At 49.8% G+C, this 24,502-nt stretch overlaps 1 protein-coding gene across 1 annotated transcript in view; it reads left to right on the top strand.

The window, feature by feature from the left end:
• The window catches only part of SH3BP5 (SH3 domain binding protein 5), a 72,121-nt gene that overhangs the window by 27,454 nt on the left and 20,165 nt on the right, over positions 1–24,502 (top strand). Inside the window, exon 3 of the mRNA XM_061194694.1 lies at positions 549–677. Within this exon, the coding sequence (XP_061050677.1) occupies positions 549–677 (129 nt within the window). The remainder of the gene's footprint in view (positions 1–548; positions 678–24,502) is intronic.

Below are 24,502 nucleotides of genomic sequence, written 5' to 3'. Positions count from 1 at the left end.
CCTGAAAGCAGGGACCAAGCCCAAGGCCTAGCACAGGGTCTGGCATGTGGGAAATCTGTACCCGCTGTTTAATGTTGACCACGTTACACGGGTGGGGACATCATGGGAGTGTAGCAAATGGTGCCATCATTAGGGACTGAAGCTGCCAGGGGTGGCTGGACTGGACATCTTCCCCTGGATGGAGGCTTTCAGTCTAACCTGCACTGACCAATGAGGTAGTCACTGGCCACATTGTTTAAATTTAAATATAGTTACTTAAAATGAAATAAGTTAAAAACTCAGTTCGTCAGTCTTGCTAGTCAGTGTCAAGTGTTCAGTAGCCATGTGTGGTCAGTGGCTGCCATACTGACCAGTGCAGCTGATAGGACACTCCAGCATCGTGGAAGGTTCTCTTGGATGGTGGTGCTCTAGACACCGTCTTGTAAAGGCATGAACTCAGAGGCTTGTAGGCCGAGTGGAGGCCCTTCTGGGTGCTTCCGGTTAAGTAAAGCAGATTTGGGCACGTTCCTTCTTAAGCCTGAACTGTGTCCTCAATTTCCTGTCTGCAGGACATTCGTCAGAAGTTCCGCTCTGTTCTGGTTGAGGCAACGGTGAAACTGGATGAGCTGGTGAAGAAAATCGGCAAAGCTGTGGAAGACTCGAAGCCCTACTGGGAGGCACGGAGGGTGGCGAGGCAGGTAAGCTCTCCTGCTCTGCCCATCACCCCGCCCCGCGCCGTGGGCGCACCTCTGACGCGTGGGCCTCCTGCTGAAGCTCAGGGGCGCGGGACAGCCGTGGCTGTGTCCACAGGTGCGTTTGGAGTCAGCCCCTTGTTTTCCTCCCCCGCACAGGTTGCTTTCACTCCCGCTCTTGGTACTATTAGTAGGGTGAGCGTGCTGGCATTTGGATGTCCCCACCAGCGGGCGCTGCCCTGCCGCTGGAGCTGGTACCCAGGTCCACCTCCCAGGCGGCCGGACCAGAGGCTGTGCTTAGAGCGTCGGGCTTGCCCTCCGCCCTCCCTGATGACTGCCTGTCGGGCAGCAGGAGGAACACTGCCTCCCTCGTATTCTCCTCCATGGTTTGGGAGAAATTAGCCATCTGCTTCTCTTGGAACATTGGTTCTTTGTCCTGAGAGCCCAAATAGGCAACAGAGGAGCCAAGACCAGAAAAGGGGGCGGCAGAGGGGCTGTGATCAGGCGACTGCCGGGGCTGCTGGTTTCAGTGTCTCCCTTGGATCGTCACCGATGTGGGGACTTCCCAGCCTGAGATGCAGGCCCTGTGAATGGGAAGGAAAAGAGCTCCCAACACATGGTGGTGCCTGCTGTGTGCCAGGCCCTGGGCTGGGGGCTCTCACACCCCTTGGCCCACATGGGGGCTTCTGCTCAGGTGACTCTTGAGCAGCTGGTCCCGGTTGAGTTCCTGTCCTGCTGTGTGTTATGTGACAGAAGATGCTGCCGCCTCCCAGGGTCTCTACCTGTAAGCAGATGCTCAGGGAGAGCAGGTACCACTGTGTGTGCGCAGCGTGCTGTTGGGCTGGGGCGGGGTGGGGGAGGCGATGGGAAAGCGAGCCCGTGGGAAGCGAAGCCCCAGGAATGTGTTAAGACGGGAGCCGTCGAGGATAAGGGGCCAGGACTTGGGCATTCCTCTTCCTTGCCCCGCTCCGTGCACCCCTCAGATTTCTCATCAGGGATCCCCTTGATGCTTTGGTGGTTCTACCGAGATCCTAGCTACGTATTTGGGTTTTGCACTCTGAACGCTGAACTGAGCTTTCTGGTTGGAACCTTCCAGATAATGTGGCCTTTTTTCCTAGACAGACCAGCTGCCCGAAACCCTTCCTTCCCTGTCCTGCTGCCCTGGGCTGTACAACATCAAAGTGCCCATGACTTGTTGGCCTGCAACAAGCCTGAGCAGCCGTCCTTCTCTCCGCCTCCCTCTGGGCCCCACCCAGGCTGCAGCTTTCTAGAGAGAAGGAGCCCTTCTCCAGAAGGTGCTCACCAGCCCCCAGAAGCTCCCCAACCCTAAGGCATCCTCCCTCCAAAGTGCCCTGTGCCACAACCTTCAAAGTGCCCCACGTTGGAGATGTGTCTCACCCACCATAGCCCAGGGGGGTAGTGGTCTTGACCTTGCAGTGAGAAGGCTTCTGGTTAGGTTGGAGGAGAAATTTCTGATACTTTAATGTAAACATTGGGTCAGTGCTGAGGAGGTCATGAAACCTCCTCTTCTGAAAGTCTTCAACACTTGAATTTATGGTCCCTTTGAGGACACAAGTATCTATATAAAAACATCCATGTCCCCATGCCGTGGGGTGATTATATAGTGGTCTGTGAATGCATCCCCTTGGAGCCTCGGCAGTGGCTTCCCCACGGGAGTTTCCCCACTGGTCCCCTGAGCTCAGATTTTGGAGCAGAGCTGGTAAAGGGACCTTTGTGTTCAGGGGCCTCTGGAGGTTGGCCGTTTAGGCCACCAGCCCCAGCTGATGGGCCTTATCCTCCTTTGGCGGAACGGATGTCATACATGCTCCTACCTCAGAGTCTTTGAACTTGCTGCTCCCCGTTTGTTTTTGTCTTAACCACAGGATTTGCATGGTCCACTCCATCTCCTTCAGCTTTCTGCTCAGATGTCACTTTATCAACAAGGCCTTCCTGGGCTGACATTTAAATGACAACTGCCAGCTCACCATCTCTGCCACCCCAGCCCTCATTCCTCGATTGGCTTTTTCTTCATAGCAGTTCTCACCCCCGACCTGTTATTGTTTACTTGTTTATAGTAGTGAAACTCCACAAATTCCCAGACAGGGTATTTGGTCTGTTTGGGTCATTGCCAGCATACAGAAGGTGTTCAAGTCTTGAGGAAACAAACAAATGAACCAATGAGTGAATGATGAAGTTGACCAGATGTTCCTCCCGGCCTTCCGTTGGCATCCCGAGCTTTCCCTCTCCATTGCTGCTTTACTCACAACTTCTTTCCTGCAGAGGGATAGGAGCATGACTGGCAAATCCAGCTTCATCTGGGTTGGGTTCATTCAAATCTCATTTGGTGGGTGGGTCCCCAGTTGGCTGTGACACACCTGGAATAGATTTCACACCACTCCCTTTTTGTTCCGCACCCCAGTCCTCTTTGATGGAAAAAGAGGTAGGAGGGAGCTACGTTGGGAGGGTCCCACTGCTGGGCAGCAGTGAACTGTGGCTTTGCGCCTTCCTCTCATCTCTTGGCCAGTGAGGATAATTACCGTGCAGTTACTGAGTCCCGTGGGCAAGCCACTGAGTCATCAGACCCTGGGGCTGAGTGACTCTCCGTTAGCTGGCAGAGCCCAAGATGAATGTTGAGGGAATCCTGCCTGGCTTTATGCCTGCAAACCCCCCCTTAAACTCCTGCCTTCTTGCAGGTGGGCAGGAAGAAGGGTAGAACAGGCTCAGAGTGACCCCTACCCCTTAGCCCCAAGGGACCTTGTTGGTCTCTGGCCGAGGAACTGGAAGGGCGCTCAAAGGCTGAGGCTGGGTGAGGATGTCACTTTATCTCTGCGGATGGTGGGCCTTCTGGGCTTGGCCAGGTGGCTGAGTCTGTCTCTGACCTTCCTGGTGGTGAAGGGGGCGGGGCCTCCCCCGAGCTGCTGCCAAGTGGGGCCTCCTGTTTTCTTCCTCTGGTCTTACTCCCACCCCTTCCTTTCTATATTTACAAACCCCTCTGACTGTGTGTAGCAGGGATGGTCTCTGAGAGATGCCTTCAGAGCATCTCCTCCAAATGTGTCTCGTGAGGCACTGCGTTCTCAGAGCCTCAGCATCCTCGTCTCTGTGGAAACAGTGATCTGAAAACAGTGAAACAGTGATGGTCATGGACCATGAGAGTCCTGAGGTGTCCTTAGGACTTAAATGAGCTAATGTTTGATGATGGAATCCCTGTATGATCTTAGATTTTGGTTTCACTAAAAAAAGATTGTAGAAAATTCAGAAAATAGACAAAAAGAAGAAAATAAGTCCCCATACCTTCTGTTAATATTTGATGTATACCTCCTTTCAAAAAAAAAAAAAAAGAAGAGGTAATACTGTAATGATGGTTTTATAATGTCTGGAATGCTCCTGTCCATCCATCCAGAGTCTCAGCGAACAATGGAGACTTATAAAGGAAAAGACTTCTACAGCTTGGTTTTCCATAAAGAGTTTACAAAGACTTGTGATTGTTGGGCCAGTAGGAATTGTGTCTGATCATCAGAAATTTGCACTGACTTTATTGTTCCTGATGTCAACTCATTTTCCTACCAGGAGTTGGATCCAGTTCTGTGATCTTGAAAACCCAGTCCACATTCTGCCAAGAGCAGGCAGAGCACTTGTTTTTTTTCCTGGGCCAGGTGGGGGCAGGAAACTGGCTTTGATTTATTTGAGGGTTTTGTCCGTGAGCCAGAGCTTGTTTTTAAGGTGGCTTTGACATATCTGCCAGCCCATCTGGCCTTCAGTGTGTGGCAGGGGACATTCTGAAGGGGGGTGGGTGTGGGTGTGGAGCCCGTGTGACTCAGCAAACTTGAATGGCAGAGAGTTTCTTGCTTCCTCGGCTCCCTGTGTTCTAACTAGTCCAACAGTGGCCCCGGGCCTGGCATTTTATCACGGCCAGTCCCAACCCTTGTGAGTTTTTTCCTTTTTAAAAAATGGTGGTAAACTGTATTTAGCATAGGATTTACCGTTGTAACTGTTTTTAAGTACACGATTCAGTAGCATTAAGTACATTCACATTGCTGTGTAACCCTCACCGCCATCCTCCTTCAGAACTTTATCATTTTCCCAACTGCAACCCTGTACTTATTAAATAATAACTCCCCACTCGTCCCTTCCCCCAGCCTTTGGCAACCACTGTCCTACTTTCTGTCTCTGTGAATTTGACTCCTCCAAGTACCCCATGTAAGTGGAGCTGTGCAGAGTTTGTCCTTTTGTGACTGGCTTTTGTCACTTAGCATAATGTCTTCAAGGTTCATCCATGTTGTAGCCTGTGTTGGAATTTCATTCCTTTTTAAGGCTGAATAATATTCCACTGTATGTGTAGACTACATTTTGTTATTCACTCATCCATCGGTGGACCTTCGGATTTTTAAATGGTTGGAATGTGTCAGGAGACTTTGGAACCCTGAAGGGCAGCATAAATGCAAGATAGTGAGGGTTATTCAGTGCTGACAGTTGCCCGTTTTGTGTTTAGGGGACCAGGTACGTCCACGTGCTTTAACCTCCTTTGGGGGAAGTAAGTGGTTGGGGAAATGTTTGAAACTTAGCTGACTTAACTGTAGGACCACTGGCAAAGCTTGGCCTCTGAGCCAGACTGCCTGGCTTTTAATCCCAATTTACCACTTAATAGCTATGGGACCTCTGCAGGTTACTTAATGTTTGTGCTTTAATTTCTTCATCTCTACAATGGAATTGTGTATCAGTTAGTTGTTGCTATGAAACAAAGCAAACTCAGTGGCTTAATACATTTACTTAGCTCATGATTTTGCTGGGCAAGTTTTCTGAACTCAGGTTTTGGCTGATCTCATGAATGTGCAGTCAGTTGGTGGGTTGGCTGGGGCGTTGGCTGATCTGGGTTGGCTTTATCTGTCAAGCAGTTGGCTTGTTGTCAGCTGAGGTGTCGGGTGGCTGGACCACGTGCATCTCATCCAACAAGCTAGTGTGGGCTTCTTCATATGGTGCTGGGATTCTAGGAACAGAAACGGCAAGCCCTTTCCAAGCCTCTGCTTGCATCACATTTGTTAATGTCCTCCTGGTCAGAGTAAGTCACATGGCTCGTCCAAAAGCAAGAGGTAGGGAAAAAGCAAACTCCACCTGCAAAAATACCTGCAAAGTATTACGGCCATTTTTGCAGTTTACCGCAGTGATTAAGTTAGTTCATGTAAAGCATTTGGATGAAAGAAAATGAATGTTAAGTTATTATTCCAGATGTATTTTTCTATCAAATATTATATCTCCAAGCTGAATCTGCTATGTTAAAAAACAAAACAAAAACACCACCGCCACCGCAAAAAAATACCCTGTGGGTGGAAGAAGAAACAGTCCTCTGCTGGCTGGGAGGGGATATGGAAGATGTAGAGACAGAAGGGTGACCCCAGGCAGGGTGGGTACATACCAAGTTGCTTGTGAAGATAAAATGTGGCAGAGGATCGAAAATGATGATGAGGGGCTAGCTGACTTACCTTGCGACTGATGGAAAGCCCTCCAAGCCCAAACGGATGAGTGGCGGGGACCTTGAATGGAAGGGAAGTCATGTTTCCAATGAAAGGAGTAAGTCAAATATGTCAGATAATCCCCTGAATTCTTATGTTAATCACTATTGTAGTCTTCTCTTGTTGGGAAATCTGGACATTGATTTTGTTTACAGAAGACCTTCCCTAAGTGGAGAACAGGAAGCCTGGGCTTTGCAGAGATGGGACGAAAATGCAAGTGTATGTCAATACAGGTTATACTCTACTTGTCCATGAATTTTTTTCTTCTAATTCATTATTTTCTTTCATTCGACAAATATTTACAGTGTTCCTACTAAGTGTCATGCACTAGTTTAGCCACTTGTCAAGAACAGAAGAAAGACTCTGTCCTGTAGAGCTGACAGTCCCCTCTTAGCAGTCTTATAAAAGTTGCGTGGGATGGAATGTTTTGGGCAAAAGTAGAATCTTTGTTACTGATCTGGATTCACGTGTGTGTGTGTGTGTGTGTGGTTTTTCCCCCTTCATTTGAGAAATGGAGTGAAGCATTGCTCCCAGGGAAACAGAGGATTGTTCCTGAGAGCCTCTGGTCACAATTTCATCAAACACAACTTTGTTTTATGTATGTTTCTCTTTAAAGACACCTTCTTTAATCTATATGTCTTATGAATAATTAATTCTATACAATGTTTCTTTACAATGAAACACTAGCCCAGAAGGGATGAACATTTCCCTGCCCCTGGGTGACAGAACCAAAAATTTCTCTGGCTTTCAGCCCCACACCGTGTTGTGCTTCCGTCGTGACCTCTCAGGCATTGTTGCCAGATGGAATCCACACATTTAGCCGCGTTTCCACGGCTTCATCTTGCACTACAGACTTGACGTTGGCGCTTACTGGAGCAGCGTCTTGTACGGATGTGCACATTTCCTCTTCCTTTTTCTGGATGTACTGTATTGTTGATTCATTAACAGTGAACTCATGGCCAACGGCACGATGACTCATGCCTGGAAGCAGCTCATGTAAAACACGTATTTTCTCTGTAAAGCACGTCACAGCTGTCCTGTGCTTAGGTAGGACCCCAGACGGCACTCAGCACTAGGCTTGGGGGCCACCTTAGAGAGGAACCACCACCGAGAAGCACAAAAACGTGAAAAACATGGCACTCAGTAGACTGTGAGAAGGATGGGTGTTTGCAACCTGACAGCTGGAACAGAAGGCAGGAGGTCCTCTCTGCTTGGCCTCAGCTGGCATCGTGCATATCAAGACTCACGTTTTGTTGCTTCTCTGGGCTGGTCCGTGAATGACTCCGAAAGTGCAGTAAATACTGATTTTGGGGTTACAAGTAAGTCGTAGCGGGTAGGCAAATTCACAAACATGGAATCCACTGAATGATGAGGATCAACGTACTCAACAAGTGGAGAGCCCAGTGGGGAGGAGCGTCTGTTAGAGAACAGGTATAGATGGCACAGGTGTAGACGGTGTGTGCAGGAGGCCGGTGGAGTGAGGTCACGGGGTGTGTGTGCATGTGTGTAAAGCTTTGGAAACACACCTGAGCCCCTGAGTATGAGACAGTCTAGGTAAACGACAGAGGAGCCGCAATCTGAGGGGGGAGCCGACGTGGACGGGACCTGGACTGAGTCCGTCAGCTCCAGGGCTGTGTGGTGGGGCCTCGGGCAGCTGAAGGACCAGGCAGGGAGGGAACCGCATGGCCCGATGAGGGAGGGTGCAGCCTCAGCCTAGCCTCCTGCCTGGGTAGAGTAGCCGTGGTGGCTCTTGCATGTGGGCTCAGGTTGTGTTGGAGAAACTGATGGGGCACTGATGCCACCTGTCGGGTCCGTACCAGTGGCAGCTCTGCGTGGAGGTCCAGCGGTGTCTCAGGCACCACGTGTCCCCATAATACAGATGAGGAAACTAGCCTCAGAGCCCAGAGACCATCACTCGGGCCTTCACACGCGCCTTTCCTGTGCTGTGATCTGATCTGGGAGGACGTGGAGGGGGCTGGATCGGACTGAGTCGTTAACCAGCTGCCAAGAGTGAGTCATGAGAACTCCAAGGCTGTGACCCGAAGAGGCAGCAGGCAGTTGAAGCGCAGTCGGGTGTAGCCCTGGGAGAAGGTGGTGAGCTCCTCTTCCCCTGAAAGTTCTAGCAGCACGTGGTGCCCGAGTGGGAGCCTCACAGTGATGCAGGCACGTTGCAGGGGGGCGCTGGGTGTGGACAGCACGGAGGTGACTGTTTCCAGGAAGACAGGGTGTGGACAGAGCCATCAGAGGTCAAGGGTGGAGGGGAGGAGGGGAAGGAGAGTTGTTGTAACGCTCTCTGTACACCAGGCACTTTCCCAAGTGCACTTTCCCAAGCACCAGGGCAGTACTTTTAAAAAACCTTCTGGGGCTTCCCTGGTGGCGCAGTGGTTGAGAATCTGCCTGCCAGTGCAGGGGACACGGGTTCGAGCCCTGGTCTGGGAGGATCCCGCATGCCGCGGAGCAACTGGGCCCGTGGGCCACGGCTACTGAGCCTGCGCGTCTGGAGCCTGTGCTCCGCAACAAGAGAGGCCGCGATAGTGAGAGGCCCGCGCACCGCGATGAGGAGTGGCCCCCGCTTGCTGCAACTGGAGAAAGCCCTCGCACGGAAACGAAGACCCAACACAGCCAAAAATAAAAAAATAAATAAATGAATAAATGAATAAATAATTAAAAAAAAAAAAAAAACCTTCTGCAGAGGAGGAAACTGAGGCTTAGAGAAAGTCAGGTTATTCAAGGGGCTCCCACGGCCCTCATTTATTCGGATCCGTGGGGTGCCTGGGCCTGCAGGGGTGGGTCCCTTATAGACATGAACCCACTGGGGTCTGACGGAAGGTGGCCAGGCGATTGTATCATTACTGCCGTCACACGGAGGGGATGGTAACTAAGGCTTTGGGAGGTAAGGGAACGTGCCCAGACCACAGACCCCCATGGAGAGGAGTGAAGATTTGAACCCCCATCTCCCTGCTTCTGGCTGTTGCCTGCAGCCTGGTGCTGGCACTCTGACAGTACTTAGGGACTGTTGGAAACCTGACCACACCCTGGCACGTCTTGTGGAAACAGGTAAGAGAGATAATCGACTCGTAGGGCTAAGGGGAGATGCTGGGCTCATCTGCAGTTATTTCCCTGCCTTTCCTGCCCTGGGGCACCTGGGAGGCTCTTGCCAAGTCATCGATGGCCCTTTGAAACTTCTTCCCCTCCTGGGACCTGAGTGCACTTTCGTCCTGCCTCCCTCTTTCCCGGTCACTTTTGTTTCTGCTGAGCCTGTGCCTGCCTGGGTGGCAGCTGTCTGCGTGAGGCTCGGGTGAGGAGGTCCGGGTCAGTGACGTCCGTCCCTGTGATCCTGGTCACGTTCCCACTGGGCGGCCACAGGCCAGTTCCTGGGAACGGCATCACCCAGGTGCCCGGGCTGAGGGCAGGCCGCTGGGTGACAAGGCCCCTGTCCCGAAGCAGAGTCCCTGGTGATTTACGGCAGGAGGGAGATGTGCTATTAACCCTCCTTGGCCCGCAGGACCGCCCTGCCTTGCAGTCTTGGCTGGAGATTCCGAGGAAGAAGCAGCCGCATTGGGAGGCCTAGAATCTTGCGTCAAGATGGGTCAGTGGGGAGACGAGGGGCAGCCTCTGACCCAGGGTGAAGGCTCCTGACGTAGAACAGGTCTCGAGGCTTCCAGACGGGCCCACCCCCCTTTGGAGCCGTTGCCCCTCCTGCTGGGCTGGCTGTGCTTCAGGCATCCTCCACTCTCCCATGACTGGAGAGGGAGTGCGGCTGATCTGAGGTTTTCTCTTCTGTGGTGTGAGGACCACCTGCATTTGACCCTTTCCTGCCTAGCGGGCAGCAGGAAGCCAGGAATGGGGCTCGTGGCCAGCAGGGTCTCAGCGGGGCAGTATGATGCTGGGGGTGCTGCCCCCACGCCCCCCGCCGATGCCTGGTCTGTTGGGGGCTTCTCGGGGACAGTCCCCTTTTCCTTTCAGTGGCCTTTTGCTGAGGCCTGGCTGATTCCCATAAGTGCTGCTTGAAGCTGACAGATGTGGTTTGTCACCGCAGGACAGCGGTTGGAGGGGAAGCAGGATGTGGAGTTCTGTACCGAATCTGAAACCATGAGGCTCCTTGGATGTTTCGCTTTTTCTTTTCTTTCTTCCCTCCCCCGCCTCCGTCCCCCCTTCCATCTATTGTTAATAAAATCAAATGAAATTGCTGCTTCCACATGGATCGCCCTTCCCTCCCCCTCCTGTAAACCACTGGCATTCCCTAGAGGGAGCAGCAGGGTGACTGATTTCTCAGTTGAAGAAAATCAGAGTATGGGATGTATTTTTGCTATCAGTTTTGTCAACACGGGTAGGCCTCTTATGTTGCCAGGCGACAGGGTTTGGTCCCCAGCCAGCGGTGACGTTTCTCTTGAACATTTTGACTTAGCTTTCCTCGCCTGGGGACACCCCCTGCCCACCCTACTTTCCTCCTTTTCTCTCCCCCTTCCTCACCCTTCCCAGTGTGACTTCATGTTCCCCCTTCCCTTCTAGGAAACCTTCCCCCTAAGAACCTGATGGACTTATTCACGCTGAGAAGTGGACGACTGATAAGGCTTCGAGATTTATGGTCTTTGGATGTTCAAGTAGTTCTGCTTAGAAATACTCCCATAGCTTCGGTGGTTCTGCTTCCTGCCTGGTGGGATGGCTGATTCCCAGCGCGGGGCTCATCACACAGGGGGAGCTTCTTGAAATGTGTGTAAAGGAACCATGCCCATCACACCAAGAGGGAGGTGCTGAGGAGTCCAGGCCATAGACGAGTTTTCATTTCTGCCTGGTGAAAGAAAGGTCCTTATGGAGTTTAAGCCCTAAAGGTAGGGTCGGCAGATAGAATACAGGACACCCAGTTCAAGTTGAATTTCAGATCGTTTTTTTTTAAGCATCACTCTGTCCCATGTAAACCTTGAGACACACTTCACTGAAACAGATTATTTGTTTATCTGAAATTCAAATGGGCCTGGGAGTCCTGTATTTTTATTTGCTAAATCTGGCAGCCCTGCTGAGGAGGGAGGTTGTGGTCTGAGTCATCAGCCAGGTGGAGAAAGTAGTTTCAGAGTCGGCCGCCCCTTCTCGGGGCTCCTGAAGTCACAGCGCTCAGCCATGGAGAGTTGTGGTCCCCACCTTGCCACCTGGCAGGTACAGGACAGGCGCTTGTGCTAGGCTTCCAAATGGCTAAAATGCCCTCAGCTTGATGCTTCTAGGAGGAAATGGGCTTCCTAAGAGAGGTGCCTGAGGCTGACATTTTTTTCTGTCCCTTCCTGGCCCTCCCTAGCTTGATCGCTGCATTCCGAAGGGCCTCATGGGAGGCCACACCACTGGGTCTCCTCTGAAGGACCTTCCAGAAGGTGAGCTCCCCAGCTGTCCTCTGCCAGGCGTCAGCCTCCCTCCAGCTCTCTCCCCTTCCCCATCCTTGAGTGCCTTTATTGGTTAGTTTGGTCATTTATTCATTTGCTTGTTTATTCATTTTTCCATTTAGAACTTCCTTAGGCACTAGAGGAAAGGGTGCCTCTTTGCTTCAATTAAGGCAGTGATCAGCTGGCTTTAGGAAGCCTCACTTTGAAGAAGTGGTTTAAATGGAAGTAAAGAAAACAAAATACCATGTGTTCATCAATTTGTTACCGACCTCAAGTGCATTCCACAACCTTTTGGCAAAGCACTGTACTGCAGGGAAGGTGCTGGGCCTTTTTTATTTCTAAAAATCATGGTGTATCTTCTAAGTTCTCTCATTCTTTGAATTTAAGTCTCTTGATCTCAGGCTCAAGCCAACTGAGCGAAGGTTCTCTTTATACAGAGATGACTGGGAGGTGTTTTCACACTGACCCTGGGCACTCAACCAGGGTGGCTGCAGGCACCTGTAGCGGGCTCTCCTGAGAGCAGTTGTTGGAAAGAAATTGATATGTGAGGCAATGTATTAGTTTAGGTAGGTTCCTCTTCAATCTGGCTCCACCCCAAGCCCATAAAAAAATATACAAATGAACTTCTACAACCTAAAATTCTGAAATTTATATTGCCTTGTACACAAAATAATGGCCTTATATTGTATCAGCCAGGAATTGCATTTTGCTGCAAGTAACACAGGGCTTAAAAACAGTGGCCGAAACACACAAGAATACTTTCTCTCACCTGAAAGAAGACCTGAATTAGGCAACCTAGGTTGATGCCATGAGTCCAGGGTCATCTGAGATCCAGTGTCGTATTTATCGCTCAATCCCAGTCTGCGAGTCCCACCCTCAGAGTCACCTCATGGTCCAGGATAGCTCCAGACGCTCAAGCCATCTCATCTGTATTTCAGGAAAAGAGGAAGGGGAAAGGACATATGCCCCTTGTATTTTAAAGAGTCTACCCAGAAGTCCCAGGCAACACGCTGCTTCTCTTTCATTGCTGGTTCTCTCATTCTTTGAATTTAAGTCTCTTGATCTCAGGCTTACAGCTGAACAAAGTTTCTCTTTGTACAGAGAAGACTGGGAGGTGTTTTCACACTGACCCCGGGCATAGTCATGGGTAGCAAGAAAGGCTTGGCTTGGAGTGTTTTAGCTAGCAGGGTTGTTTCTAAGGATGAAGAGAAGCATGGATACTGAGAGGCAGCTAACCACCTCTGCCATGTCTGTGCTGTGGTTTATTCATCTTCTAGAGAGGCTCTTGGTTGGAAAGACTTAGAGGTGGGCATATGTGACCCATAGAGCAGGCATAGGACTCCTCTGATGAGGGAACTGCTGCAAACCCTGTATCTCTCTGCTCCATCACTTCTGTCCCTTTCTGCTACATGGGAAACTTCCTTTCCTTTGCATTGTGTTGGAGTCCTAGGAGAAAATGCTAGCTTACCATAAAGGAAGGTGTGTGTGTGTGTGTGTGATTTCGTCAAGTCACAGAATCTATTCATACCTTCTTTTAACACACACTCATTAAACGACTCATTTCCCATCACCACTTCTTTGGTGGAAGCCCTCATGTCTTGCCTGGATTGTTGAAATCGCCTTTTTCCGTTGGAATTCTGCCTCTCCCAGTCCCCCTTCTCCACTTCTCCCCCATAACCTCCCAACTCAGTCTTGGCAAAGTCAGTTTTGCTGATAATCCGGCTCAAAAACTGTAGTGGATGTGCTGCTTAATTTTATGTGTCAACTTGGCTGGACCACAGGGCCCAGATACACGGTCAAACATTATTCTGAATGTTTCTGTGAGGGAGTTTACTGGATGAGATTCATATTTACCTCCGTGGGGTTTGCGTAAACAGATTGCTCTCCATGGTGTGGGTGGGCCTCACCCAATCAGCTGAAGGCCTGACTACAATGGAAGACTGCCCTCCCCCGAGCAAGAGGCAGTTATGCAGCAGAGGTCTGCGGACTTGACCTGCAGCATCAGCTCTGCTTTGGGTCTCCAGCCTCCTGGTCCACCTCGCAGATTTTGGACCTCCAGCCTCAAAAATAATCATATGAGCTAATTCCTTAATATAAATCTCTTTCTATACACAGATCTTCCTCTATTTATGATGGGATGACATCCTGATAAACCCATCATAAGTTGAATATATCATAGGTCAAAAATGCATTTGATACACGCAGCCTCCTGGACATCCCAGCTCAGCCCCGCCCACCACACACGTGCTCAGAACACTCACATTAGCCTGCAGGTGGGCAGAACCCTCTAACACAAGGCCTAGTTTATAATAAAGGGTTGACTATTTCATGGAGTTTATGGAATACTGTACTGAAAGGGAAAAACAGAATGGAGTGTGGGTCCGGATGGTTGTCAGTGTATCTATCGGTTGTTCACCCCCGTGACTGGGGGCTGCAGCTGCCCTGCCCAGGATCAGAGAGAGGGTCGTACTGCATGTCGGTCCCCCAGGGAACGGTCCACCTTTGAAGCGTGGTTTCTACTGAATGCATATAGCTTTTGCACTGTCATAAAGTCGATAACTTAAAAGTTGAGCCATCGTGAGTCAGGGACCGGCTGTGTATACACAACCCACTGGTTCTGTTTCTCCGGAGAACGCTGCCTGACACAGCGCTTCTTCTGTCTCTGGTGACACGCCCAGGTCTGAGCAGAGCACACAAGGCTTTTACCTCCTCCTCCTCTGTGTCTGCTCCTCTCCGTGCTGAGCCCCGCGTGCGCCCGCCTCCGCCGCTACTCACAATTGCTGGCCGCATCGTGTTGTTTCAGTCACAACCTCTGGGTACGTCATGGGGTGTTTTGCATCTGCGCACACCCTGTTCTCTTTGCCTGTGATGTTTTCCTCCCCAGACTGACGAGGTCTGTGAGGTTCAAAACAGTGGCCAGTAGCCACGCGTGGCTACTTAAATATAAATAATAAAATGAAATACAACCAAAAGTTCAGTCCTTCGGTCTCACCAGCCACACTTCAGATGCTCACTGGGCACAGGTGGCCGATGGTGGCCGTTTGGGGACAGTGCAGACAGAGGACATTTCCACTGTTGCAGAAAGTTCTATGGGAAGCTTTTGCCCTTTGCCTGATGACCTGATAAAATGAAGGCACAGGTCAGTGCACCTTCTTGAGACTCTTGCTGCAGGCCCCCTCCCGCTCTGAGCTTTCCTGCAGCTTTGCTTTGAGAACTGGATGAAAGTTGTGATGTCGTCCTCCGGAACACACGGATATGCACGGGGGTGTATACGTCATAAACACAATTTCAAGATAATCGTCAGCTCCCCTTAAGGGTGAATAACAAACCCACAGGACAGGTTTGTCCTGTGGGTTAATAACGACGAGCTAATACTACGTCGTGCTTGCTGGTGTAACAGCTGACACTTCTGTCCCGCTCGCGCACGCCTGTTCTGAGCACTTTACGTGTGTTAACTCACTTGCTCCTCAGATCAACCCCACAAGGTGGCTTCTGTTGTCCACATTTTGCAGATGAAGAAACCAAGGCACCGAGAATTAAAGTGCTCAGGGTCACTCAGCTAATGACCCAGGCAGCCCGAGTCCCGCGTCTGGGTTCCTAACCTTTCCAACGAGGGCTGAGAACGCTGACCGCCCTGAATCTGAGCTCCTTGATGACAGAAATCGCATCTTATCTTTCTGACCTTTGCAGATCTTCATGACGCATGGTGCGTGGTAGAAGTGAAATGAACGCTGGGTGGAAGGAGGGTGCTGGGACTGCCTGAGTTATACAGCGGCTTAAGGCAAAGTTCACGGCCCTGAGACCTTGGATTCTTCCCCTGGGTGTCTTTTCCTTTTTCTTTCTTCTTCCAATGGCTGCGGTTTGTTCCTGACCCCCTAGGGCCGGGAGAGGCCCCAAGTCCCTCAGACCTGCTTTGCTTGGCAATACCAGATGGAAAGCCAGCGGGTGCCCACCTGCCCTCCCCAAGCCGGGGGCCCCGCTGCACCCTGGCCCTATCACAAGGCCATTCCTGTCTTTCTCAGAGAGCCCTAGGTGGCTTGAAGTGGCGTGGGCTCCGAGGCCTGGGTGAGCTTGCTTCTGTGTCCTGTTGCAGTGACGGCCTGCTCTGGCCCTGGCTGGGGGCTGCTGGCTTTTCCATATACCGAGCTAGGCGGGAGGTGTGCTGTGCTTACTCTTATTTATATTAGGCCCTTGTTTTCATCTGTGTCCTCCTGACCTTGAGTTCTTTTGGGGTTCATCTTGCCGGTGGTAGTTAAAATTAAGCCAAGTCATGCTAACCCAGAGGCAGAAGAGGAGTTGGAGGGGAAGGGGGTTGACCTTTCAGTGAATCAGTTGCTCCTCTGGCTGTGCTTAAGTGTCCCAGGCAACCCCTGGTGCCAGGTGATCCAGGGCAGGCTGAAACCTGGAGAAAGTGGGAAGGGGGCAGCCAAGGTCCCTGGCGAAGAAGGGCTTGGAATAGCTCCTGTTTCCAAGTCACCGTCCTGGTGGCGGGGTCTCACAGATGTACAAAACATCACTGCCTTCAAGGAGTTAGCAGTCTTGTCAAGAAGGCCAAGTGAAGGATAAAATAATTCGAGATATGTTGTCAGTATGTTCATATGTTGGACAGTTTTCAAAGTGTTAATAACATGGCAAACTGTTGAAATATAAGTATAGAGGTTTGGTCCCGTGAATTCAGAGGGTAAAATTTCACCCGGGCAACAACTTTCCCGAAGACCCACTGGGACCTGGGTTATATATCAGTCAGCTTGGAGGAGGCGAGGTCGAGTAGAAGGGGAATTATTTAGATCTCAAGAGAATGACATTCACACCACACAATTTAGTGTATACAGTGAAGTCCTTATTCAGGTGAGTTTTCACGTCACGTAAACGGGCACTTCCGAGGATATGTGCGCCCAAAGAGATCAATGTCTCCATTTGTCTGGAGCCACAGAAGGAGAAAATTACAAGGTGCATTTGGATGACTGACCACCAGGAAGTTGTTTGTGGCTTATCATTTGTACCCTAGCTTGGTACCTAAATTAAACAGAGTACACTATTAAAATAAGACATTTCTTAAACGTCTGCCATGTACTGGCCACTTGGCTAGGTTTTGGGAATTAAAAGTTCAGGAGTGGTCTCCCTGTCACTAGGGCTCCCCGGGTCACTGGGTGATGCTCTGTAGAGAGATCATGGAAACTCCCTGTGAGCTTTTCTGCTGTGGCACTAACTCTGAGGGCCCTCAGCCCAGAGGACTGACCAGGTGTCTCGGGTCACCAGCATGTGTTGGGGGCCCAGGGGTTGAGTTGCCCTACTGTTCCCCCTCCTCCCTGTCTCTCTTCATGGCTCCTTTGTGGGTGTCTTCCAGCCCTCCAGGCCAAGAGTAGAAAGCTTTGCGAATCCTCTTCCCAACCATCCATCTTTAGTTGCCAAGTAAGTTGTGTGAATGGAAGTCACTTTGGAATGGGCATGTCCCCTGCCCCCGTTAACAGCAGCCTCTTGGGAGTGAAGCCAAGCAGCTGTGTGACGGAGGCACCGGCTGGGGGGAGGCCAGTCCTGGCCAATGTCAGGAAGCTTTCCAGTTGAGAAGCCCCTTTTGTGGATCCCAGACTGGCGGGGAAGGGGCCCTTGACAGATACTCCCGTTATATCTTCTGAGTATTTCTTATCTCAGAGGCAGGAGGAATGTTTTTTGAGCCCATTTATTTTAATAGTGTAGAGACTAGAAATGTCTTTGGAGCCCATTCGGTCCTTGGTACAGAGCTGGGGGTGGGGAGGTTGGCCGGGACTTGTCCAGCTTTGGGTGCTCTACAGAGAGAATGTCTTGGCCAGAGGGCTGGGCAAAGTGAATGTGCAGATGGCGTTGTAGAGACGGTTTGTCAAACTGAAGGTGGCCCGGTGGGTTCTGTGGTTTCTCATCAGGGTCTAGAGACATCGGTCTTGTCAGCCTCCCCGCTGGACAAGTGGAGTAATACGGGGCCTGTGCTGGTGCTTTTCCTCTTGTAGGGCACTGCTGTCATGGGACCTGGGTCCGAGCCTGGTCTCCTTTCTTTCCTCCCTCCCTCCCTCCCTCCCTCCCTCCCTCCCTCCCTTCCTCCCTTCCTTCCTCCCTTCCTCCCTTCCTCCCTTCCTCCCTTCCTCCCTTTGTTGTATAGTTGATTTACAATGTCATGTTAGTTTCAAGTGTACAGCATAGTGGTTCAGTGATACATATATCTGTGTATATAAATATTCTTTTTGAGATTCTTTTCCCTTATAGGTTATTACAAGGTATTGAATATAGTTCCCTGTGCTATACAGTAGGTCCTTGTTGTTTATTTTATACATAGTCTGTATCTGTTAATCTCAAATTCCTAATTTGTCCCTCCCTCCCCCCTTTCCCCTTTGGTAACCATAAATTTGTTTTCTATGTCTATGTGTCTGTTTCTGTTTTGTAAATAAGTTCATTTGTATCATTTTTTAGATTCCACATGTAAGTGATATCATGTGGTATTTGTCTTTCTGTGTCTGATTTACTTCACTTAGTATGATAATCTCTAGGTCCATCCATGTTGCTGCAAATAGCATTTCATTCTTTTTTATGGCTGAGTAATATTCCATTGCATATATATATATATATATCACATCTTCTTTATCCATTCATCTGTTGATGGGCATTTAGGTTACTTCGGTCTCCTTTCTTTCTAGCCGTGTGACCTTGGATCAGTTCCTTAACCTCCGTTTCTTTGGGTTTCAAATGGGTACAGCAATACTTACCAACAGGGCTATCGACTAGATTCCGTAGGTGAATACTGGTACAGCAGGAGTTTAATAAACACCCTTGACCTGGTTCCTTTTATCCTTTCGGCAGTAGAAGTGAGGTGCAGGTCAGGGCAGGGCTTGCCCAGGTTTCTGCAGCTTGGTTTCTGCTCTCCTTGGAAGTGCTTTGTGCTGATAATGTGCTTTGTCATTGTAAGTGGGTGCCCTCCCCCCTCCCCCCCCTCTCTTCGAGGGACAGAGAAAGAGCCGAGGGTTTTAAATCACAGCAGAAGAGATCAAGATTAGAGATGAGACATTCTGGACAGCCGGAGTGGTTTGGCCACTAACAGGATGAGGGAGGCCAGTGTTGGACGCCACCACATTTTTGGTAAGTTGCCCATGTGGGCAAGGTGGGTTTCGAGGGGTCAGGAGCCTTTCCAGTCTTGTAAACCTGTCTCTCGCTTGGCTAAAATTTGGGCTCTTTACCTCCCCTCATTGGCAATCCTACAGGTGTTTTGTTTTATTTTTTAAATTTTTATTTATTTTATTTATTTAGCTTAAATTTTGCCTTCAGTGAGGAGCACCTTTGACAAATACCTTTGGTTTCCCTAATCTTTCAGTGAGTAGCATTTTCTTGAGTTTTGTGATTACGTGGCAGGTAAATAGCAAAAGTGATAACTGATGAACCAAAGCCTTCAAAAAACATTTCTTTACCATGTTTTATTATGGAATGTTTCAAGTGGGCACAGAAGTAGAGAGACTGTCAGTGAACCCCAGGCACCCGTCACCAGCATCAGCAGCAATATCTTGCAATCCTGTGTTCCCCAGTGTCCCCAGTTTTAATGGTAAAGCTGTTCACAGATACCATATCACTTTACCCATAAATACTTAAGTGTTTATCTCTAACAGATAAGAACCTTTAAAAGATCACATTTTCACACCTCACAAAATGAATAACAGTTCTTTTTGTATCATCTCATGCCCATTCCTTTTTCAGATTTCCCTGGCTGTTTGAACAATGTATTTTTCTTATGATCGGTTTAAAGCATTTGACTAGAAACAGCTGTTATATTTTGATTTGATAAATAGTGTGGGCCTCCCCTTTTCCCTCATGTGATGCCCTTACTCAACCCAGTGACATAATTTTGAGTGTGAGGAAAGAACTATGTGGTAGATAAATAGCAAAGTAACAGCTGATTAAGAAGTGCATCAAGAAGCAATTTTGTAAGCTTTTTATTATGGAAAATTTGCAAATATATACAATAAAGATGACAGCAAAAGCAAAATAGCTCAGTGGTAAACTCACCTGCTGATGGACTGTTTGCACGTGTTTAAGCCAGACGCTGCGTTCCAGGCCGCGGCCTCAAAAATCCTGCTGTAATTACATGTCTTCTGTACTGGGAACCAGGCTCCCTGGGAGATAAGAGAGGCCTCGCCCTTTCACCTCCAGTCTGAGACATCCAGTGACTTGTTCAAGGTTGAAGACCCAAGACAGTGGTCATTGTTGGTGCTGGGAGTGTACCCTGCTACTCCCAGTTCTTTGGACACAGGACGGTGCCTCACAGTGGCCCAGCTGTGCCAGGCGATCAATGCCAGTTCTGTGCAGGGCAGGGGAAGGTTTCTTCCGCCAGCACTATGGTGTGTTTAGAACCGGGGGCCCTGGGATTGGAGAGCTGCAAGGGGCATGTTTGTCCACGTGGTCCTGGTGGGCCTGCCTTCTGGAGAGCAGGCCCTGGAGACGTTGGCAGCTCTGCTGACAATCCCCAGGTAAAGGGAGGGCTGTGCCCACAGAGGCAGAACGGGGTGAGGGCCAGCCAGCCTCCTGGCTCCCCGCCGGAGAGAAAGGAGAGGAGTAGGAGGTGAGAGCAGGGACAGAGCTTTCCCAAGGCAGCTGCTGTCTTCGGGTGCGAGACTCTGGCTGTGGCTGAGCGGAGGGAGATGCCGTTCCTCATCCTGGCATCCTGATTCTTTATCCACCCACCTCTTGGCTCCCATGCTCCCTCTTCCCCATGGGAAACCAGCAGCCACTCATGAGCTGTGAAGGACTGTCATGAGGCATAATTACAGAGCCCGGGGCTCTGCCCACGCAAAGCAGCCCCCTCCCATCCCTCAAAACCTCAGGCCATGGTCGGACACCCTGTCGTGCCTGGGGTCTGCGCTGTTTTCCAGGGAAGCTTCCCTGACGGGTGCGTGTGTCTTTCTGACCCCGAGACTTGGAGATGCTGTGTCCTGGGGATGACCTGGGGGGTGGGGGGCGGTTTGGGGACAAGGCGGAGTTAGAAATAAATGGGAGGATTTGCGGGGAGGAAGGTACAGCCCTGCTGAATCTGGGGAACCCTCCACAGCAGAGAGGCTTCTCAAGTGAGCACGTATTTGAGGAAGTTAGAGGTGGTATGTGACTTGTCCCTTTGAGCAGGCCAGTTTACTTGTTAGGCTCTTGATTTCACTTCTATAACACAAAACGGTTGGTCTCCGTTGTTTCTATCTCCTCAAGCCCAAAGACTTCATGATTTGACCCCCGTGGGCCAGGGGTCTGGGTGTGGTGGTAGCTCCCGGCGTGCTGCTGGGTCACGAGGGCCTTGGCCTTGGGCACCGTCCCCTGCCTCAGGCCTGCCCTGGACCGACTCTTGCCAGCTTGGAGCCCAGCCACGTGAGCATGGGAGCGAGAGGGAGCCCGGGGGTGGATGTGGAGGCACTTTTCTGGCTGGGGAGGGGGGGCGCAGAGAGAGGCTCGGCATCTGTTGGGTCCCAGCAGCGGCAGCAAGCATTTGATTTGGGGGCCCGCGTGGGATGTGCCGTTCCCGGAGACCCCGCCACGCGTGGCTGGCAGGCTGGGTGAGCCACAGTGATCGTGCAGGGGAAGCCGAGTGTGAAGGTCAGAGACGGCAGCGGCTGGCCAGCCCTGACCTGCTGACTTGGGCTAAGAGCCCCATGCCCTCCCTCCTGCCAGCAGCTTTTGGCTGGACCGGGGACCGTCTGTAGGGAGGCAGATGGTGCCCACCTGAGGCCGAGGGACAAGTGGCAGGTGAGTGAAGCGGAAAGCCCCCGGGTGTGGTGTGGACGTGTGTGCTGGGCCCAGAGGTCAGGCGCAGGCTGATGCCTCACACAGGAGACAAGCAAGGTGGGCTCCATCCCAGATGAACCTCCCCGAAGCCCCCAACCGAAACCCTTGAGTCAGACCCAGCCCTGGTCACTCTGGGGCCCTGGATGACCAGGGGAAGTGGGAATTGTCCTGCCAGACACTGGGTCATAGCACCCTATTGAGTGGCTGGGCCTTCCCCGCACCTAGGGTCTCACCACAGTGTACCCCCAGGGTTCCTTTATGACAGGTTTTTAACTGTATGATTATTTATAAAACAGAGCAGGAACAAAAATACTGCTTTAAAATAATTTTTTTATTATTGAAGTATAGTTGATTTACAGCGTTGTGTTAATTTCTGCTCTACAGCAAAATGATTCAGTTATACATACCTATACATTCTTTTTCATGCTCTTTTCCATTATGGTTTATCACAGGATATTGAATATAGTTCCCTGTGCTATACAGTAGGACCTTGTTGTTTATCCATTCTACATGTAATAGTTTGCATCTGCTAACTCCAAACTCCCAATCCATCCCTCCCCCACCCTCCTCCCCCTAGGCAACCACAAGTCTGTTCCCTGTCAGTGAGTCTGTTTCTGCTTTGTAAATAAGTTCATTTGTGTCATATTTTAGATTCCACATATAAGTGATATCACATGGTATTTGTCTTTCTCTTTCTGACTTACTTCGCTTGATATAATAATCTCCAGGTCCATTCACGTTGCTGCAAATGGCATTATTTCATTCTTTTTTAATGGCTGAGTAATATTCCATTGAATATATGTACCATGTTTTCTTTATCCATTGAATATATGTACCACATCTTCTTTATCCATTCCTCTGTCAATGGACATTTAGGTTGTTCCATGTCTTGGCTATTGCAAACAGTGCTGCAATAAACATAAGGGTGCATGTGTCTTTTTGAATTATGGTTTTCTCTGGGTATATGCCCAGGAGTGGGATTGCTGGATGTTATGGCAACTCTATTTTTAGTTTTTTGAGGAACCTCCATACTGTTCTCCATAATGGCTGCACCAGTTTATATTCCCACCGACAGTGTAGGAGGGTTCTCTTTTCTCCATACCCTCTCCAGCGTCTGTTATTTGTAGACTTTTTAATGAATGCCATTCTGACTGGTGTGAGGTGGTGCCTCACTGTGGTTTTGATTTGCATTTCTCTACTAATTAGCAGTGATGAGCATGAAGATGCCCTTTTTTTTTTTTTTTTTTAATTTTTATTTATTTATGGCTGTGTTGGGTCTTCGTTTCTGTGAGAGGGCTTTCTCCAGTTGTGGCAAGCGGGGGCCACTCTTCATCGCGGTGCGCGGGCCTCTCTTGTTGCGGAGCACAGGCTCCAGACGCGCAGGCTCAGTAATTGTGGCTCACGGGCCTAGTTGCTCCGCGGCATGTGGGATCTTCCCAGACCAGGGCTCGAACCCGTGTCCCCTGCATTGGCAGGCAGATTCTCAACCACTGCGCCACCAGGGAAGCCCGAAGATGCCGTTTTGATGAACACAAACCAGAGATTGTGGATGGTAGCTGAGACCTTCCACCAGCCTTCATTCATTGTTGGCCAGTGTCCAGGCCAGCCCGTCCAGTAGAACATCCTGTGATGCTGGAAGTGTTCTGTGTCTGCACTGTCCAGTGTGGGACCACCGGTCACATGTGACTCCTGAGCCCTTGAAATATGACTGGTGCGACCGAGTAACTGAAAACCTAATTTATTTCATTGTAATTAAATGTAAACAGCCACCTGTGGCCAGTGGCTCCTGTATAAGACATTGCAGATCTAGAGAATAGTAAGTAGGTAATTGCAAATGAGAATCGTTTTTTTCCTTTACTTTTTATTATAGGAAATTTCACATATATACAAAGTAGAGTAGTGTAGTGGAGCCCTATATACCCTTCATGCAGCTTCTATAATCACTAACCCATTGGCCAGTCTTGTTTCGTCTTTACCTCCCCACACCCTGACCACCCCAGCTCTCCCTTCTGTGTTATTTTGAAGCTGATATAATAGCTTTTTAATTTTTGTTTTTAAACCGCTCATCTTTAACCCCAGGACAGAGCAAAACTATTTGACCTTGATTTTTTCTCATCCCTTGGGACTCCTGACATTCTGATTTATTGACGAGCCTTCCACTAAACCAGCTGCAGGCCGCCCTGTACGATGTCTCTTAAGACTGCTCACGGCTTCCTCGTATTTCTCTAATGAGAGATACGCACCATGGATCTTGCATGTAATTTGTAATATATATTGTTTAATATGTTTTATATTATACAGTTTAATATTAACTGATAACGGCTCAAACTGTACATGGTAACATTCGGGACTGATTAAAAATTGATGTCCCATATGTTCAACACATTTTTAGATCTGCAAAAAATTGGTCCAGGAAAATTGAGTTTGACAGAAATAATGGAAAACTCCATGGCATAGGCTGTATAATGAGTAAAGTTTGTGGATGAAACTGCTCCATGGCTCAAATTGATTTGAAATTGAAAAGAACTGATCCTAATGAAAATAATTTTGACTAAATAAAAATGAAAAAAATTAGGAACACTGGATATGACAAATAATCAAGGAACTAAATGGACTTCATGGCATTCTCTCCAGAAAATGCTTCTGATTAAAATGTTTGTGTCCGGGACATCCTCAGGGTCAAAGTGGCCGATGCCAATCTCTGGCCACTCTTCCGTTAACCTCAGACAGGCTTGAAAGGGCGTGGAAGGAGGAAGTTTTCAGAATTGAAAGTCTCAGACTCTGGCAACTTCCCCTCCCTGGGATTGCTCAGAACACCGGCGGACAACCAGAGCTTGAGTGAAACCGAGAACACATGCCCTGTCTCCTGCCCGCTTTGATGTTCATCCTGATATCCCTCCCTCGCTGGGGATCTTTGATCTTCCTCAGATGGCTTGGAGAGGCATCTGTGGCTTTTCTCCATGAGCTTCTAGCTGGGGGATGGATTCTCCCAGCAGCACATGCAACAGTCACCGTAAAGGGGCAAGGACAAAATTGTATCTTTTTTTTAAAAAAGGCAAGGACAGGGGGCTTCCCCCCAGCGGATGTCCAGGGCAGCAGGCACCTTGACCTCGTCCTGCTCTCCTGTGGGGTGGGGTCATCCCAGCCAGAGCACTCGGGCCATAGAAGGCAG

Source organism: Eubalaena glacialis, chromosome 6 (genome assembly GCF_028564815.1).
Source record: "Eubalaena glacialis isolate mEubGla1 chromosome 6, mEubGla1.1.hap2.+ XY, whole genome shotgun sequence".
NCBI lineage: Eukaryota > Metazoa > Chordata > Mammalia > Artiodactyla > Balaenidae > Eubalaena > Eubalaena glacialis.
This window is presented reverse-complemented; position numbering and strand designations above follow the sequence as displayed.